Genomic DNA, 19,858 nt, shown 5'->3' with positions numbered 1-19,858 from the left:
CAACAACGCAGGCTGCGGGCAGCGCAGGTCTCTGCGAGAGTTAGTGTCTCACACGGGCTGCCTGTCGAGCCAGCTCTACCGACCTGCCGCTGCCCTGACCGCGCCGCTGCCACCTCAGGGGTCAGGAAGGCCCGGCCGGCGCCTACGCGAGGCCCGTGGCTGCGGCCTAGAGGCCCGCGCGGCCCGCCCCCCGTGCCCGCCAGCCCGGCTCTTGGCCCCTCAGCGCTCCTCCTGGGCCTTCGCCCCGGCCTCGGCAACCCTCGGAGCAGCCGGCTGGCGACCAGACTGGCCCCAGGCACTCACCGTAAATGGGCCGGAGGCGCCTGTCGTTAGGGTCCTGCACATGGCCCCGCGTCGCCATGATGACAAGCGCAGAACCGCAGTGCGCACGCGCGGGGCAGGCCCCCGGGAAGGGGCTGTTAAAGGGCCAGCGCCGGTCTCGCTTGTCTATCGCGATAGTCGCGAAGCTGCGACAGAACTCCCCTGCGCGGAAAGGGACGACACCCCCTGCCGCACCCCGACTCCCAATTGCCACTTCAGTGGAAACCTTTCCTCCTCTTTGCCAGTGGAATCAACTTAGCTTGCAGAAACGGGCGTTGCTATTAAAATCCCTTCCGAGTCACCTACTGGGGAGTGAGGAAAGGAGGGGAGAAACTCTTGGTCAAAGTTAGCGCTCGACTGCTCCTGCTTATCCTGTTTCTCCTCTGTGCAGAAGGACCAGTTGGACTTGTCTTAGGTTAATTGTTGAGGAACCAGGAACTCCTCTGGGAGGGTGACCTAGGGGACAGTAGAGGAAAGGGATGCTTATCAACAGTAGAAATCTGCCAGAAAAGTTCGAGATTCCATCACCCCCTCTCCCTGTGCTCAGGCAACTAAGGAGCATCCTAGATTTATAATAATATGGTCAATTTATTTGTCAATTATACCTCAGTAAAACTAGAGGAGAAAAGTAATTCGATCAGTATGAGCCTAGACATTGTGTCCTAAGCTGTAGATGTATTATCTTATTAATACTCATAACAGCCCTAGGATCTCCCTAGGTATTATCTTCTCTTTTTATTAGTTGGTTTATTCATACAACATACAGTTATTGAGTGCTTATTACTTGTCACCTCTGTTTTAGGCACAAGGATACATCAATAAATAGACAAAGCTTTCATGGAGGCTTTCTTGTAGTGGAGGAGACAGTCAAATAAGTAAAATAAATAGTATATTAGATGATGATAAATGAAACTGAGGAAAGTAGAATAGGGACTAGGGGTGGAAGAGGAGGGCAGTTTTATATAGTGTGGTCAGGGAAAGCCTGGCTGAAAAAGTGACAATTGTCAAAGACTTAAAGTGGAAGAGGAAGAGAGCCAGGCAGGTGAGCCAGGCAGGTGTACCAGGCCCAGTGGGGTCATGACATAAGGCCACACTAATCACTGTGATTCAAACTCAGGTCCTTCTAGTACAGAACCAGAGTCAAGCCTTCCACTACGCTGTGTCAGGCCCAGTAGGTATCCCATGTGTCAGCCTTGACCAGCTGGGGTTGACCCCCTTCTGCTGATGTTCCATCTCTCTCCCTTTCTGGGCCTTTTAGGATATAAGAAAATGATTCTCCAACTTTAATGGAAATTCGAATCCCCTATGAAACTTGATAAACATGAGTTTCCTGGATTCTTACCCTCTAGAGGTTCTGATTAAATCAAAGGACCACTCTTTGGAAAAGTACTAATTAAGGGATCTAGATCAAACGTTTTTAGAATCTATCACAAGAGCAAGTTAGAAGTTGCTATTCTAATTTTAAATATACATACCCAGCAAAAGAAAACTCTAATGATAATAGTAACAATAACAGTGTGTGTTTTTTGAGCACTTACTATGTGCTAGAAACTGTGCTAAGCTCTTTTACATACCTCATCTCATTTCATTCTCACAAACTGGTCGAATAGGTTCTATTGTGATTCTCATTTTAAAATGAGAAATTTGAAGCATAGACATGTTAGGTCATTTGCCTGAGATCACGCAGTCGTCTGTGGTGAAATTTGCAGTGGTCTGACTCCCAAATCCACACTCTTAGCAACTAATACCAAAAATGCTACAGTGGTTACCCTTTAGGAGGGCAGATGTTTTCTTCTTTGGCTTCATACATAGCTGCACCGGTTGATTTGTTTACAATAAGCATCATTACATTTTAAATTTTTTAAAGGTTTAAAATTTTATGTTTACAAAAATAGTGCACACTCAAAAAACGTAAACAATGTCAAGCCTTTTGAGCCAGAATAAAATCCTTTTATTCCAAAGAGATAATCAGAGTGCAGAAAAATATAAAATAGAAATTGTTTCCTAACAATCCTCAGGTCCTAACGACCCATCAAGAGGGGCAGGTGAAATAAATTATGATAAACCATAAGAAGGAAAAAAGGCAGCCATTAAAATTAATGAAGTAGGGCCTCATTTACAGATGTGGAAAGATGTCTATAACATATTGAGTTTATAAAGCATGTTATAAAAGCATATGTATGGCTTGAAAAAAAATTATTTGTATGGATAGCTACCTAGCTAAAAAAGACAGGTGTCATATGTTGAGAGAGAGAGGTCTAAAAGGATATTTACAAATGTCAAGCTTCTTCATCTCTTAATGATGGAATTTAGGGGCCTATTTACTTCTTTTTTTAAACTTTTCCTTACTTTCTGAGTTGTCTATATATTTAAAAAAATTTTTTAAGTAGCAACAAACACACCTGACAACCAGATCTTGGTTTCTAATACTACTCTCCAGTGAAACAAAACAGGGTTCCTTGGAGAAATGGCTGATTCTAGGACTGGGGCCGGTAATATACGAGATAATCTTGGAGCATCTTGTATGGCCAGAAAGAAGGGAAGGGCTCAAAATATAAAAGGATGGAGTGGGGCAGGTCAAAGTGATACAGGAGCCAACCTGAAAGTGCTCCCAGTGGCCCAAACTAGAACAATTTGAGCAACAAAATAAATAACAGAATTCTAACCTAAAGTATAAAATATGTAAAAATACAAAAGCCCACACTGATATAAATTATTGAATAAATAAATGGGGGAGAGGAGACACGTTTTCCTTACAGAATTCCAAGCAATACGTGTAAATTTCCCCCTTCCAGAAGGTGAAGCTTAACTTTCTCCTTCCCTCTTGAGTGTGGGTTCTAATTATTGACCAATTTCCAAAGAGCTGAGTATAGAAAGGGAAAAATAATAACTTCACAGCCGAGAAACCTGATAAGCACTGCCTTAACTAGGGGATCAGAGTTAATATTACCAGTGAATATCCATATTGATCTCACGTATTCCAATTTGAGGTAATGAGCAGGGAACTTCACTTCTGTAATATTTTTTCTGGAAAACCCATAAACCCAGACTAGTGGTAAGGGAAATCGCAAACAAACCAAATTGAGTGACATTCTATGAAATGCCTGACCAGTACTCTTCAAAACTGTCAAGGTGATGAAAAATAAACAATGAGAAACTGTTACAGACCAGAGATGCCCAAGGAGACATGACAAGTAAATGTAATGTGATATCATGGTTGGGATCCTGGGACAGAAGAAAGGACAGAAAATCAGTGGAAATTCAACAAAAGTCTAGAGTTTACTTAGCAGTATTGTGCTAACATTGGTTTCTTATTTTGACAAAGTACCATGGTAATATAAGATGTTAACATTGAGGGAAACTGGTTGAGGAGTATATGAAAACTTTCTCTATCCCTTTTTCTACTTTTCTGTTAATCTAAAATTATTCCAAAATAACAAATGTGCAAATGAATCATTTTTATTAATGAGGTGGTGCTACTTTGTTTTAAAAAACCAAATACACTAGAAACTCTCATCCCAACTCTGTCCTGAGGCTAGCTAAAAGAGAAAATTCTGGAAGCAAGTGCACAGAGAAATTCTATTGAGAGTGGGGGTGGGGAGGGGTCCCTCCAATGAAGGCATAACCTATGATCCTTATGGAAAATCATTCCTAAGGCTGAGGAGGTTTTAAAATAACCCCAGAGAGAGAGCTCACCATCAGGTGGAAGTGCTTCCCTAGGTCAGTGGTTCTCAAAATGTGATCTCCAACCAGCAGCATCAGCATCACTTGGGAACTTGTTAGAAATGCAGGTTCTTAGGCGCTACCCCAGACGTACTGGGATCAAACACTCTGGGAGCAGGGCCCAGCAATCTGTATCTTTTTTTTTTTTTTTTAGCAGCAATCTGTATCTTTACAAACCTCTTGTGGTTTGGATTCAGACAAAAGTTTCATTCTTCTGCTTTAGGCCAGAAGTGGGCGAATTATGTCCCATAAGCCAAACCTAGCTTACTACTATCTATGTCCAGTCTGTGAGCCAGGAATGGTTTTTACATTTTTAAATGGTTAGGGGAAAGTAATCAAAAGAAGACTACTTTGCAACGTGTGAAAGTTATATAAAGTTCAAAGGTTAGTATCCCTAAATAAAATTTTATAGAACACAGCTATGCCCACTCATGTTTGCATCGTCTGTGTCCGCTTTGATGCTACAACAGCAGAATTGAGTAGTTGCAACAGAAAGCATATGACCCAGAAGGTTAAAATATTTACCCTTTAGCCCTTTACAAAAAAAAAAATTGCTAACCCCTGCTCTAGAATAATGGAAGGCATTTAAATACTCCCAGGGTAGAGTTGTCAGGTAAAATACAATGCAGCATTTGGGTTTGCACTAAAAGAATATTCACTGTTTATCTGAAATTCACATTTAACCAGGTGTCCTATATTTTTTTAATTGCAGTATAGCTGAGTTACAATATTATATTAGTTTCAGGTGTACAGGTGCCCTGTATTTTTATTTGCTAAATCTGGCAACCCTATCCCAGGGAGAATGCCATGCTCCCCAAATCATGCTAACCAGCAAGAATGAAGGTCAGGAGCCTCTGGTAAGCTGACCCCAGGCACACTATGTGGCCACGTAGGACACGGCTGAGGTCTGGCTTGGAAAAGGGAGAGGAGAGAGAAGACCCGGGGTTCATCTTTGGCACAAATGAAAGAGCTGGCGAGTTACCTGAGTTTTAAGAATTTCCGAGAATGGAAAAATACAGCAAGGGGGGCACATAGGAGGCTGCAGGCCAGGGCTGTGGTTATGCAGCTATGTTCTTGGGTTACCTTTGTTGGCCTGGCCCCAGAGGAATGCTGCCAGGCTCAGCACCCCGTTCACTGAATGTGGCAGGCCAGAGCATACAGACCTACCTAACAGAGGCCTCTAGATCCTTCAGTCACTGTTCTGGGTAGAATATGTTTCCCTCCACCCTGAAAGCCTATTTGTCATTCAAGTTGCATGAATATGCCTTTCTGTTTTCTTATTCCTACCTCGTCTTCAGAGCCTAAGGCTAAAATAGTCACCTGGCTCTGGGGCTGTCCTTACCTGCTCCCTGGGAGGTACCCTTGGCAGGCCTGAGTCATTGCAGGTAACAAATGAGATGACCCCCATAGGAGCCAAAAGCTCACCCTTCTTGTATACATTAGAGCTGACATCATGGGAAAATACTTGGCATACAGTAGGTGTTCATTAAATGGTGGTTACCATTTTCTTGACTTAGAACAGGGTTGTAAGCCCATCATTCTTGTCCTATGTGGTGGCAGATTTGCTCTGCTGGGTCAAGAACAGTGAGGCACACAGGTGTATGGTGTGTATGCAGTGAGGCACGCAGCTAGAGAGCTCCCCGGCTCCCTGAGGGGGTGTCCTAACTCCTGTCTCACCTCACATGCACCACCTTCCCCACAACCAACGTCCTGTACTCAGGCAGTACATTTGTTATAACTGATAAACCTACATCAACATATCATATTCAAATTAAGTCCATATTTCACATTAGGGTTGTACATTTCACTCAGTGATGTACATTCTATGGGTCTGGAGAAACGTATAATGACAAATATCCACCAATATAATATTATAAAGGATAGTTTCAATGCCCTAAAATTCCTCTGTGCTCCTCCAGTTTATCCCTCCTTCCCCGCTAAACTGTGGAAACCACTGATCTTTATACTGTGTCCACAGTTTTGGCTTTTCCAGAATGTCATATATGTGGAATCCTTCTATATGTAGACTTTTCAGTTTGGTTTCTTTCACCTAATCATATTTATTTAAGGTTTCTCATTGCCTTTTTATAGCTTCATAACTCCTTTCTTTTTAGTGCTGAATAATATTCCAGTTTCCGGGCACACCCCAGTGTATTTATTCAACTACTGAAGGATGTCTTGGTTGATTGCAAGTTTTGGCATTTATGAATAAAGCTGCTATAGCCATCTGTGTGCAAGTTTTTTGTGAATTGTTTTCAGCTCATTTGGGTGAACGCCAAGGAACATCACTCCTGGATTGTACTGAAAAATTATGTTTGATTTTGTATGAAACTGCCAACCAACCTGTCTTCCAAAGGGACTGTACCATTTTGCATTCCTATCAGCAATGAAGGAAAGTTCTTGTTGCTCCATATCCTTGTCAGCATTTGGTGTTGTCAGTTTTGGATGTTGGCCATTCTAATAGATGTGAAGTGGTTTTTACTGTTGCTATAATTTGCACTTTCTTAATGACATATGAGCATCTTTTCCAACTGTATATCTTCTTTGGTAACATGTCTGTTCAGGTCTTTTCCTCATTTTATTAATCAGGTTGTTTGTTTTCTTATTGCTGAGTTTTAAGAGTCCTTTTTACGTTTGAATAAGTCTTTTATCAGATACAGTCTTCCGTTGGTATCCACAGGGAATTGGTTCCAGGACCCCATTGGATACCAAAATCTAAGGATGCTCAAGTCTCCCTTATATAAAATAGTATAGTATTTTATATAACCTACACATATCCTCCCATTTACTATAAATTATCTCCAGGTTACTTATAATACCATATACAATGTGGATGCTATGTAAATTGTTGCTAGTGTGGCAACTTCAAGTTTTACTTTTTGGAATTTTTTTTCGAATATTTTTGATCTGCAGTTAATTGAATTCAGGGAAGAGAAACCCATGGATACAGAAGGCCAACTGTATATCTTTTGCAAATATTTTCTTCCTGTCTCTGGTTTCTCCTCTCACTGATTCTCAAACTTTTTCATGCACAGGTCAAAGTTACAAGAGTCATTTGGGACCTTATTAAAATTCAGATTCTGATTCAGTAGGCCTGTGGTGGAGCTTGGGTCTTCACGTTTCCAGCAGTCTCCCAAGTGATGCTGGTGGTGCTTTGAATAGCAAGGCTATAGATCATCCTGACTGCTGTGTGTGTTGGAGGGGACCAGAATGCTGGTGACAGGTCACTGTTAGAAAGATTCAGGCCATAGATAAAAATTCCTGGAATAAAGTGGCAGCAATGATGATGGAGAAAAGTGAATACATTTGATCACATATAGAAGACAAAATCACGGAAGTAGGGCACAGCTCAGTGGTAGAATACATGCTTAGTATGCAAGAAGTCTTGGGTTCAATCCCCAGAACCTCCATTTAAAAAATTATAATAATAAATACATAAACCTAATTATCTCCCCCCACAAACAAAAAAAAAAGAATTTAAAAAAGATGATAAATTTATTAATAACTTAGGGACTGGAAAGCATGGGGAGACAGAGGACAGACAACTTAATTATGATTGGCAGCTGTCCTTAAGAGGAGTGACATTATAGGAAGGCCTTGGCACTGGGAGTCAAGACCTCAGTCCTGGCCCCAGATCTGCTTCTAACTTGCTGTGTATCCTTGGGCAGGCTACTTCACTTCTTGGAACCTCTGTTTCTTCTGTCAAATTGGCACCATAAACATGCTGTACTTGTCACACAGTTGTTTTGTGGCTGTCATGAACTAATAGAGGTGAAAGTGTTTTGTAAAGCTATGGGGTATACTTTTTACCAATCCTTTCTAGCCAGGCCCTAACAAGGGTCCTCCTGCCTAATACTGTTTCATTAGCAGATAGAGGGACCCGCAAAGTGGAAAGCCCACCAAACAGGTGGGCAAGACCACCAAACAGGTGGGCAAGACCCCCCTCCAAATGTGGACCCCTTTTTCGCCAACTGAGAAAGAATTCTCAATAGAGGCAGAGGGATAAAGTGAGAAAAAGAGCTGCTTTTATTGCTCAGAGACAGAAAAGGAAAACACTCAAGTGGGGAGCCATCAGCCAAGCAGCCGATGGAGACAGTTCCAGCCCCTGATAGGGCCGTGGGGTCTTTTACTGAAAGGCTCTGCCCTCATGGTCTTCATTCTGGTGCTGCCAGTCATCTACTATTGGCTCTTTTCTCCCGTGGAGCTCAGCCCTGAAACAGAAACTTCAAGGGAAGAAAGAGCACGAAGAGAGAAATACTGGGATATGTCCTCGGAATTAATGCAGCAGCTGTGGGACGTAAGTCATCCTGTTGTAGGACTATGTCCTTGGGACCAAGGAGCCATCTGCAGGATGAGAGAAATGTCCTGCCTTTCATCAGCCTGACACTTTCTTCCCCTTGTTGGAAGCCAGTCAGGCTCAGTAAACCTTCCTAATCACCTCTCTTGGTTTGAGCCGATAGAACAAGACTGAGTTCAGTTCAGAAGCCGAGGAAAGTTTTATTCTTTGACCAAATAATGGGAAGATGTGAGCTCACACTCTGGAGTCCATGCTCTTCCTAAAAGGCTTGAGCGGCTGCCTTACAGGGTTCCCAGCAGTGGGGAAGGGGGCAGAGTTCTCACGGGTGGATGCAGCTGTGCTGCTGGGGCTCCAGCCCTCAGCGACAGGTGCACCACTTTTGCACACAGCCCATCGAGCTGCGGTGACTGGAGCAGCCGGTCCCCATGAGGAACTCTGGTCTGACGGGTCCAGTCCAAGGCCTCGGCACAGGGTACCCTATGAGCAAGCGAAATTAGATTAAGCAGCACAAAGGAGAAATGAAAGGTTAGACTTTATTACCCAGCCAGATTCTATTTTTATTTCTCAGGAATTGTTAATGGCCTTTGCTGGTAACATACTGATGCTGTCTTTGCCCTGTTGGAATATTCAGGCTGGGAGTGATGCTCAGACATGTCAACCTGGAAAGGCAATAGAACAAGTGTTACAGAAAAGTGGATCCTATAAATGCAGTCCAGCTCTTCCTGGGCATTGGGTTCTAACTGTGGATTTGGGGGCAATTTTTTAGCCCATGGGTTTCAACCTATACTTTTAATAGGAATTCCAAGGATAGGCCCCGGCAAGCTTGGCATTCAGCGGCTTCTAACCCCAGTCCAGACAGTGCTCAGTGAATTCTTTCAGAGGGGAATCTTGGGCTTCCATTGCAGCACCGAGCCTTGCTGTTGTACGATCCCGGGCCTTTCTAGGAGGGAAAATGTCTAGCTTGTCATGGAGCCAAGGATTCTGTGTCATGACTGTGACGGTGTGGAGTTTCTCCTACAAGGTGATCTTCTTGAATGATTGATAGTGGGGAAGACCAGAGACTCAGGGCTCCTGAGCTTTCCTTGTTCACTTGCCTTAAAGAGGATATTCTGGTCTTGCCTCCCAGGGTAGCAAGGTTTGACTACATGGCCAGAGTCTGATACCTTTAGGTCAGACTTGTCACTAATACTCAAAAATGGTGAAGCAAAAAAAAAAAAAAAAGGGCAAGCAAATTATTTTTAAAAATCCTTATGTTTTCTTACCTATAAAATGCAGACATTAATATCTGTTTTTGCAGCTCCTTAAATATTGATGCTTTTCCTGCCAGGTCATCAGTGTCTTAGTGAACATCTACTTTATGCAAGACCCTTGATGTCAGGGGGATGACTACAAGTATTTGGACTTAATGATTCTTTAAGGTCCTAGCCTAGGGAGGCAGCAGAGCACAATGGTTTAGAGCTCGGGGTCTGGGCCAGACTGTCTGGGTTTGGGTCTGGCTACTGCCAATTACTAATCATGTGATCTTGGGCAAGTCACTTAATCTCTGTGCTTCAGGTTCTTTATCTGTAAAATAAGAATGATAGTGCTTAACTGAGACGGTGGCTGTAAGGCTAAAGCAAATTAATACATGTGAAGAACTTGATTAACTGTCTCATAAATATCTGATAAGATATTAGCAATTCATATTATTACAACACCACCTAAATCTAAAATGCTATAATTTAGAAAACCTTAAAATGGCTCACAATTAAGGACAAAAAGGTGGGATGGAGCTTCTAGAAGCTCAGCGAATGTAGGATGTCTTGGGCTGGAAGGGTCTTCACAGACTATCTATTTGATTCTTCTTGTTTTGCAGATGAGGAAACCATGGTTCAGAAATAGGAAGTCACTTCTTGTCCTGGGTCATCTGACTCATTGGTGGTAGAACCAGGAATGTTAACTCTGATGAATGTCCTTTCTGCTCCTCCCTCTCTTTAGATCATTGAAAAATTTAGCCTTTAATCATGCATTGAGCATCTACTCCAATCTAGGTCTGACACTGGGCTCTGTAAATACACATGTGAAGTAGACAGTCCTTGGCCTTTTAAGGAGCTTAGAGCTCAGCAAAGAGCTAAGTCTGAAAATGTAACAGTGGCCTTGTTTTTGTTTCCTTTTCCCTGTTTCTCTTGCAGCAAATAAAAAGGAGATTTTTCTTCCTGTATTTTTCCTTTCCATCTTGATCTAATACCTAATCCTAATCCTAATCCTCCACAGAATGAGCAGAGAAGTGACATATTTTGTAGTTTTCATGGTTCAGTTCCTGCATGGTTTCATGCACTTTTTGCAATAGAATAAACAGTAACTCTGGCTCTGAAATCAAACAGACTTGGGTCCAAATCTGGGCTCTGACATTTATCAGCTGTGTGATCCCAAGCAAGTGACTGAACATCTTCATGTCTCAGTTTCTGCATTTGTAAAGTTATGATAACAAAAGAACCTATCTCATAGGATTGAGGGGAGGAATAAATGTCCATGTAAAGAAAAAGGCAGAAAGAAATCACCCAACAACAGAAGTGTACTATTATTATCTTTAATATTAATATTAGTACTCCCTCCCCTTAAAACTGCAGAAATCACCTCCTGATACTTCAAGACACCAAGGAAGGAATTTTACCCAAGTCTGACATGTCCCCTGGTAGGCATAATATCTTGGAATCTCCCATAATACTTAGCATACAGAAGGCCAAAAGCACAAAGTAGGCACAGAATAAAGGTAGACAGAGATATGGTAGAGAACCACAGAACCAAGAGCCAAGAGTTGGGGAAACCAGGGTTATGGTCTTGGTTTTGCCAATAATTCAAGGTGTGATCCTGGCCCTCCTTTTCCTTATTTGAAAAAGAGAGACTGTCTTAGGGCCATTGTCGACCCCAACACTTCCAATTCTGTCCACCAGGTGGTATACAAACGCTGAATTGCCTAGGCCACTTTCAAATCCAAAAGGATGGATTCCTTTTTTTTTTCTTTTTTGGCAGGGAGAGGTAATTAGGTTTATTGATTTATTTATTGTTGGAGGAGGTATAGAGGATTGAACCCAGGACCTCATGAATGCTATGCATGCGCTCTACGGCTTGAGCTATACCCTCCCCAGGATGGATCTCATTTTAATTGTTTTTTAAAAATAAAACCTACAAGTTAATACTGTATAGTATAGGAAATTATATTCAATATCTTATAATAACCTATAATGAAAAAGAATATGAAAACAAATATATGTGTGTATACATATGACTGAAATATTATGCTGTACACCAGAAATTGACACAATATTGTAAACTGACTATAAATTAAAATATTAAATAATTAAAAATAGAAATAAATGAAAATGAATAAATAAAACCTAGCAAATGTTAAAGTTTTCTAAGCTGTATATAATCTTAATACTCTACTTTTGTTATTTACATACCACAGAATTCACTTGTTTTGAGTGCAACGATTTTTAGTACATTTTACCAAGTTATGCAGTCATTATAATAGATTAATTTTAGAACATTCCCATCACCCTAATAATATCCCTCTATAAGCTATATTTCCTAATTTTAAAAATTATTAAATGTTTCAAAATCTATAAAAGAGAATAATAACCATATATACATATCACAGAGATCTAACAAATATTAACATTTTGTAAGTACAGACTTGATGCTGCATGTACATTTCATATCCCACCTGCCTGCCTCTCCAGAGATAACCAGTATTCTGCTGTTGACAAGTATCCTTCCATATTTTAATATTTTTATTACATATGTATGTATTCATCAATAATATGAATATGATAGTTCTGTTTCCTTTAAAATTTCCATGTTATCATACTATTTATAGAAAAGTTGCTTTTTTCTACCTAATATTGGATAAATGTTCCCAAATTTCACCTCACAAAGTTTGTACCAATTTTCGTTCTCACAACCAGTATGTGAGAATTCCAGTTTCCCTTGACAACACAGTGTGCTCTCAAATCTTTGTACCTTTGACAATCTTGTAGTGAAAAATGATATCTTAGTATAATTTGAATTCTTGTTTCTCAGGTTATGAATGATATTTAGCATATTTTAATCAGTTCAAGACCAATTTATAATTTATTTTCTTTCATCAATCTTTCATCAATGTCATTTTTTTCAGGTTGTCAGTGTTTTCTTATTAATTTATAGTCATATTTTATGTATATTTTTTGGCAGGAGGAATTAGGTTTATTTATTTATTTATTATTATTGTTTTTTAAATTGGAGGTACTGGGAATTGAACCCAGGACCTCATGCATGCTAAGTATGTACTCTACTACTAAGCTATACTCTCCCCTCATATAGTCACCCTATATTATATCAAGGAAATTGGCTTTATGTCATAGTTATTTCAAATATTTTTTCCAGTGTATTGTTTGCCTTTTGACTTTTGAGATACGGGTTTGTTTTTTTTTTTTGTAATGAAGAAATGTTTTGTTTTTTGCAGCCTTTCTCCACTCCGATATTATTTTTAAATTACTTTATGAATTCCAGTATTTTTATGATTTTGTTTTTAACATTTAAATCTTTGATCTGTTTGGAATTTCAGTGTGAATAATGAGATAAGGTTCCAATTTTATCTTTTCTTGTTTCTCCGAGCCCTATTTATTGAATAATCCATCTTTTTTCACAAAGCACACAATGCCATCTTTATCATATATTAAATTTCCATATGCATTTCTGCCTAGTCATAGGACAATCTACAGGCTCATTTCAAGACAGGTCAAAGCTGGGGACCACAACTAAGGAATCTGCAGAGCTGGCTGGATTCTGTGTTCTGAGTCTGGACATTCTCTATACAGCCTCTGAATTGCTGAACTCTGGGGAGAGCCTTGTCAGCTGCATTTGGCTGCTGGATGCCAAGAAGGCAGTCCTTGATTTAGAATGAAGGAGAGTCTAGGAAGTAGTGCTGCCCTGTCATCAGGTCTCTGGTGAGATAAAGCATAAAAGATAAGAGCTTGAAAACCAGTTAAGGAATTCACAAATTGATTCTAAAATGTATATGCAAATACAAATGACCTATAATAGCCAAGATAAATCTCAAAAAAGAGGAACAGAGTAAAAGTAATTATGTTACCAGAATTCAAGTCTTACCATAAAGCTACAGTCATTAAGATGATGTAGTATTGGCCTAAGATGGACAAATAAATTAGTAGTACAGAGCCCAGACATAGACTCCTTCGTATCCTTGGGTTTATGACAAAGGCCCAAGTGCAATTCAGTGGAAGAAAGAATTTTCCTCCCAGTAAATGGAACAACAGGATATCTCTTAAAAAAAAAACAAAAAAACAAAAAAACTTTACCCCTATCTTACACTATATACAAATATTAATTCAAAATGGATCATAGACCTAAATGTAAAAAGGCTTCTAAAAGAAAACATAGAAGAATGTCTTTGTGACCATGGAGTAGCCAAAGATTTCTGAAATGGGCACATAAAGCAAAAATCATACTAGATAATTCTTCCCTTTATTTAACATTTATTGAGTGTCTACTGGGTGCCACCCTGCACTAGGTGCCAGACACGCCCATTTAAAAAGGTCAGCCCAGCCTTAGAAGACCTGCCTCAGTTTAATGTGACAGACAAACTATGCTTATTCCGCCAGCCCTCAAACTATTTGAAACACAATGCTTCTGCATTAAGGTTCTTCCCCCGTGGGAAATGGGAAGTACTTTCTATGCAGCTGGTGGGTAAGAGAGAGCTGAGGGCTTTTCCAGAAAATCAGACTATGAGTCAAGTGACCCCAAGAAGTCTCCTCCCTTGGAACTAGAAGGACTCTGTGCAAGCATCTAGGAGATGAGGAAGCTGGCAAGCAGAGGAACTCTGCCTGCTAACCAGGAGGGCTGAGAAATTTCCCAGCATGCTTTGCGAACTCGGGTCTAATCTCCAGTCTCCTTATGAATATGTATGAGCCCCTAGAAGTCAGCTGAGTTTCCTAGCCCCCTGCTTCAGAATTGACAAAATAGTCTTGTATGAAAGGAGAGAAGGTTAGCAAGGTCAAGGTCCCCTTGACATGAATGGAAGAGGGCCTTAGGCCTGACAACACACACACACACACACACACACACACACACACACGGTTAAGGCATTGCCACCTGCTTCGTGGCTTCTAACCATCGTTTTTTATGTATGTATATGTATGGCTGAAACATTCTGCTGTACACCAGAATTTGACACGTTGTAAACTGACTGTATTTCAATTTTTTAAAAAAAGAGAGGAAAGAAAAAAGAATTGACAAAATGATGTAAACATCTCAGAGCCTGAGGACCCACATATAGCATATTTCAGGGCCTGGCACCTCGATTAGGAAACTGTTTTCTAGCAGTGGCTTCACAAGTATTCCTTCAGTAGTAGATGAATATACTTGTGACTATGTGCAACATATCAAACAAAATGGATTTTTTTGAAGACTGCCAAAAATTTCTACCTCTATCCACAGGGTGAGTGTATGGAATGAGTGCCCTTCCTGTGGCAGACACAGAACTGACTCCCTAATAGCTACCTCCCCCTTTACTCCCTGCCAGAGGTCCTGTTTCCCCTTCCCAGCTTACCAATTGTCTAAGCCCCTGTGGGTGACCATCAGGTGGCTAACTAATGGGTGTGTGCCTGAGTCATCCCCTGGAGTCGGTAAGAAATAGAAGAAGATGGAACCTAAAATTCACAGGTGGAAATTAATAGGCTAGGTAAAAATAATAATAATAATAAAAAAAATAAGCCAGGGCTAACTGCAAATACTTGAGAATCACCAACTCATAAGAGCTGGAGATATTTATGAATATATGAATGGCTGAAACTTTTAATACCCAAAAACTAAATAGATGGATACTCTAGAGCCCAGCCAGCAATTCCACTTTTGGGTGTACATCTAACAGAAGTGAACGTCATATCTAACTAAGAACAAGAGTATTCATTCCAAAATAGAAACAAACCAAATGTTCATCAGTCGTGGAATGGGTTAATAAGTTGTCACAGGTTTACAGTTTATTTGGAGTACTATATGGAAAGGAAAATAAACAAACTAAGGCTATATGCAAGAATATGAGTGAATATACCATATGACCCAGGAATCCTGCTCCTGGGCATATATCCAGAAGGAACCCTACTTCAAAATGACACCTGCACCCCAATGTTCATAGCAGCACTATTTACAATAGCCAAGACATGGAAACAGCCTAAATGTCCATCAACAGATGACTGGATAAAGATGTGGTATATGTATACAATGGAATACTATTCAGCCATTAAAAACCGACAACATAACGCCATTTGCAGCATCATGGATGCTCCTAGAGAATGTCATTCTAAGTGAAGTAAGCCAGAAAGAGGAAGAAAAATACCATATGAGATTGCTCATATGTGGAATCTAAAAACAAAACAAAACAAACAAAAAACATAAATACAAAACAGAAACAGACTCATAGAATACAAACTTGTGGTTGCCAAGGGGGCAGAGGGTGGGAAGGGACAGACTGGGATTTCAAAATGCAGAATAGATAAGCAAGATTATACTGTATAGCACAGGGAAATATATACAAGATCTTGTGGTAGCTCACAGCAAAAAAAAAATGTGACAATGAATATACATATATTCATGTATAACTGAAAAATTGTGCTCTACACTGGAATTTGACACAACATTGTAAAATGACTATTACTCAATAAAAAAAGTTAGAAAAAATAAATTTTAAAAAATATGGAAAAAAAAGAATATGAGTGAATATAATAACCAAAATATTGCATGAAATAAGTGAGACGCAGAAGAGTATATAATGTATTATTCTATTTACATGATGTTCAGGAACAGGTAAAACTTATTTTTTGTTTATTTCAGATATAATTGACATAAAATACTACGTAAATGTAAGGTGTGCAACATGTTGATTTGATACGTTTATATATTGCAATATGATTGCCACCTTAGCTAACACTTCTATCACCTCACATAATTATTATTTATTTTTTGTGGGGAGTTTGCAAAACTTGTTCTTAAATGATAGAAGTCAGAAGACAGGTTGTCCTGTAGGAATAGGGAATAGGGACAAATAGGGAAGGAACCTAAGCGAATCTACTGGTGCTGGAAACATGCTATTTCTTGATCTAGTTGGTGGTAACATGTATGTATACATATGTAAAAACTAATTGTGCAAACTCCTTTCCTAGTTGAATTTCTTCTAGCAACATAGAACATGTCCACACAAAAACCTGTATACGAGTGTTCATAGCAGCATTATTCATAAAAACCTTGTCTACTAAAAAATGCAACACCTAAAAGTTGAGAGTTAGTTTTATTCAGCAGACATTTCTGAGGATTTAAGCCTAGGTTACGCCTCTCAGGTCACTCTGAAAGACAGCTCCATAGAGTCTGGGGAGAAGCCAGGATATATAGAGGTTTTTGCAACAAAGACCAGGTAGTGGGAGCATCAAAAGATTACTGTTAATTAAAGAAAGCCAGATATCTCAAGTTAAGGAATTTAGTGCTTCTCTATGGATGGGAAGGTGCAAAAGTCTGGGCTCACTGAAATCATTCCTTTGATCTGCACCTAGCTATCTAGCGCCAGTATCCTGTTCTGAACCATTCTAAGTTCCCTCAGGCTACACATTGAGGGTGGTGGCAGGGGACGGGTTGCCTGCTTGTCTCCATCCTGAGTTCCCTCTGGCTCATTGTGGCAGTAGTGGCTGATGACTTGATGGCCACAGCACCCTTTGCTTACTGATATTGTTATGGAAATGACAGGCCAGCCAAGAAACAAGCACCACTCGGAGGGTTGGAGTACTCAGATTTATTACACCGGCGGGCTCAGAGGGGCTTCTGCTCCGAAGCTCTGAGCACCTCCAAGACGTGCACATGAGGTTTTATAGGGTTAATTACAAGTATGGGGCTATTAGCCAATAAGGTTCAAACAACAAAAAGCAAGGAATCAGTACACTGGAGCTTATGAATTTGGAACAGATCACGTTACTGACACTTGTTGAGCTTGGATTTACGAGTTAACTTGTTAGCCCAGTAAACTGACACTAAACTTTAGATTTACAAGTTAGCCCGGCAGAACTTATATCAGTAAACCGACACTTATCACACTTAGATTTGTGACTGAGCTCGTTAGCCCAATAGACTGACACTAAACTTCAGATTTATGAGTTAGCCCAGCAGAACTCAGATCAGTAATCTGACACTTGTTGCACTTAGATTTGTGACTTAGCTTGTTAGCCCAGCTGGGCTTTTCCTTCGCAATATGACAGGCAATATTCTTCACTCACAGTCAAAAAGTGGAAACAACTCTTTATGAGTTTGCTAGGGCTGCCATAACAAAGTACACAGACTAGGTGCCTGAAACAACAGACGTTTATTTTCTCACCATTCTGGAGGCTGGAAGTCAGAGATCAAGGCGTCATCAGGGTCAGTTTCTTTCTCTATAAGCCTCTTCTCTAATTGGCTTATAGATGGCTGTCTTCTGCCTGTATCTTCACATAGTCTCCTCTCTGTGAGTCTGTGTCCTAATTTCCTCTTTTGGCAGGGGTGGGTAACTTTAATTAATTAATTAATTAATTTTTAATGGAAATGCTGGGTATTGAATCCAGGACCTCGTGCATGCTAAGCACGCACTCTACCACCGAGCTGTACCCTCCCCCCTTTACCTAATTTCCTCTTGTTCTAAGAAAACCAGTCATATTGAATTAGAACCCACCCTAATAAATTCATTCATTACCTTTTTAAAGACCCTGTCTCCAAATGCAATCACATTCTTAAGTGCTGGGAATTAGGACCTCAACATATGAATCTCTGAAGGACACAATTTAGCTCATCACAAACCCAAACATCCATTGACTGATGACTGGAAAACAAAATGTGGTATATCCATTACAAAAGAATGTTATTCAGGAGTAAAAAAAAATGAAGTACTGATCCATGCTACAATAAAAGCATCATGCTAAGTGAAAGAAGCCAGTCTCCAACAGGTACATATTGTCTGATTCCAGTCATATAAATGTCCAGCATAGGAGAACCCATGGAGACAGAGAGCAGAACACTGGTTCCCAGGCCCAGAGTAGAGATAAAGGAAAAGTGGAGAGTGACTACTCCTGAGCTCAAGGGTCTTTTCGGGGTGGCAAAAATATTCAAAAATTAGATTGTGGTGACGGTTGCACAACTCTCTGAATATACTAAACATCACCAAAACACTTTAATTGGGTGGATTGGATGATGTGTGAATTACATCTCAAGAAAGCTGTTATGAAAGATTCATTGCACGATACACTTAAGATTTCTGTACTTTATTGTGTGTCATATACCCCGATACAAATTAAATCAAAACTATTAGTCCCTTCCTCCAGAGGCATTCAAGAAGATGAGTGGAGAGGGAGAATGTATTTGGGACTTGGGATGGAGGTTGGCTGGGAGGCCAGGGAACCAGGGACTCGCTCACAGCCAGAGTTGCCCCTCACTGTACCCAAAAAAGTGCCAGAAAGATTAAGCATGGGGGCAGGTGGGACTAGGGACCTAAACATGGATGGAGCCAGGTAAGAACTGAGGGAAGGGCAAACGAGATGCCTGAGAATAAAATGGAGTCCAATTCAATGAAAACAGATTTGGTTTGAGCCAAACAAAAACAAAACTACCTTTTAGCGTTTCATATGAAGCAGCTCATAAAGAAAACCATCAAATCCTACAAAACAGGAATCACCACCAGCAACACCTTGTTGTAATTCTGCAAGTACGAACTGAGTGCCTTCTATGTTCCAGTCTGAGCGCGGCACTAGGCCAGGAATATGTGACTCCAGACAGCTGCTGGGAGGAAGGAAGAGCGCGGGTGTGGGCTAGAGACACAGGAGAAGCTGCACTCAGTTAGGGAAAATCCCTAACCTTGAGCCGGGGCTGAGGCTGAGGGGAGCAGAGGATGGTTGTGTGTCTGTGTGTGAACCGGGGTGTCAGGGAAATGTTGGGGAGGAGGAAGTCCATCCTGGCTTCTCAGGCTGGGTAACGACAGCTTTGGCTAGAAGAGAGGGGTCCCCCACCCCCATCCTGGCTGGGGCCTGAATTTGGCAGAGCAGGGAAGAGCAAGGCAACACCTATCCCCAGGGCTTTATCAAAATTCCACTCCATCCAAGGCTGAATCTGCGGGGGCCGATAAGGGAAAAGTTTAGGCTATGCTCCCCAACACTCAGATTCAGCAAATCTGGATTTTGTTTGCAGGTATAAGAGATTGGGGGGTTGTCCGGGAACCAGCAATTTAAATTTTTAACAAGCCCTCAGATGATTCTGGTGCAAGTGGGTGGGAGGCAGGGAGTTGTTCCTTAAACTACAGTTGGAGAAACACTGCCTAAGGGGAACTGCATCTAAGCCTCTTTTATAGATTCTCTCCTAGTAAATGGGGAAGCAATTCTTACCTAAATCCTTTCTGCTGCTGTTGTAATCAACATGCCCTGCCTACCTCATTTGATCAGAAATCAGATGTTGGTAAATTTTAAATCTGCTGCTGAG

The 19,858-nt window shown here is 40.7% G+C and overlaps 1 protein-coding gene and 1 pseudogene across 1 annotated transcript in view; one reads left to right on the top strand and one right to left on the bottom strand.

Annotated features, from left to right (window-relative positions):
* Positions 1-439, bottom strand: part of NAA25 (N-alpha-acetyltransferase 25, NatB auxiliary subunit) — a 60,539-nt gene extending 60,100 nt beyond the window's left edge. Inside the window, exon 1 of the mRNA XM_006204828.4 lies at positions 304-439. Within this exon, the coding sequence (XP_006204890.1) occupies positions 304-361 (58 nt within the window). The 5' untranslated portion in view covers positions 362-439. The remainder of the gene's footprint in view (positions 1-303) is intronic.
* A 13,904-nt stretch (positions 440-14,343) lies between these two features.
* On the top strand, positions 14,344-14,503 carry LOC116276636 (U6atac minor spliceosomal RNA; annotated as a pseudogene).
* Positions 14,504-19,858: the final 5,355 nt, after the last annotated feature.

This window comes from Vicugna pacos, chromosome 32, assembly GCF_048564905.1.
Source record: "Vicugna pacos chromosome 32, VicPac4, whole genome shotgun sequence".
NCBI lineage: Eukaryota > Metazoa > Chordata > Mammalia > Artiodactyla > Camelidae > Vicugna > Vicugna pacos.
The sequence above is the reverse complement of the archived record's forward strand: the minus strand, read 5'-3'. Positions and strand labels throughout refer to the sequence as shown.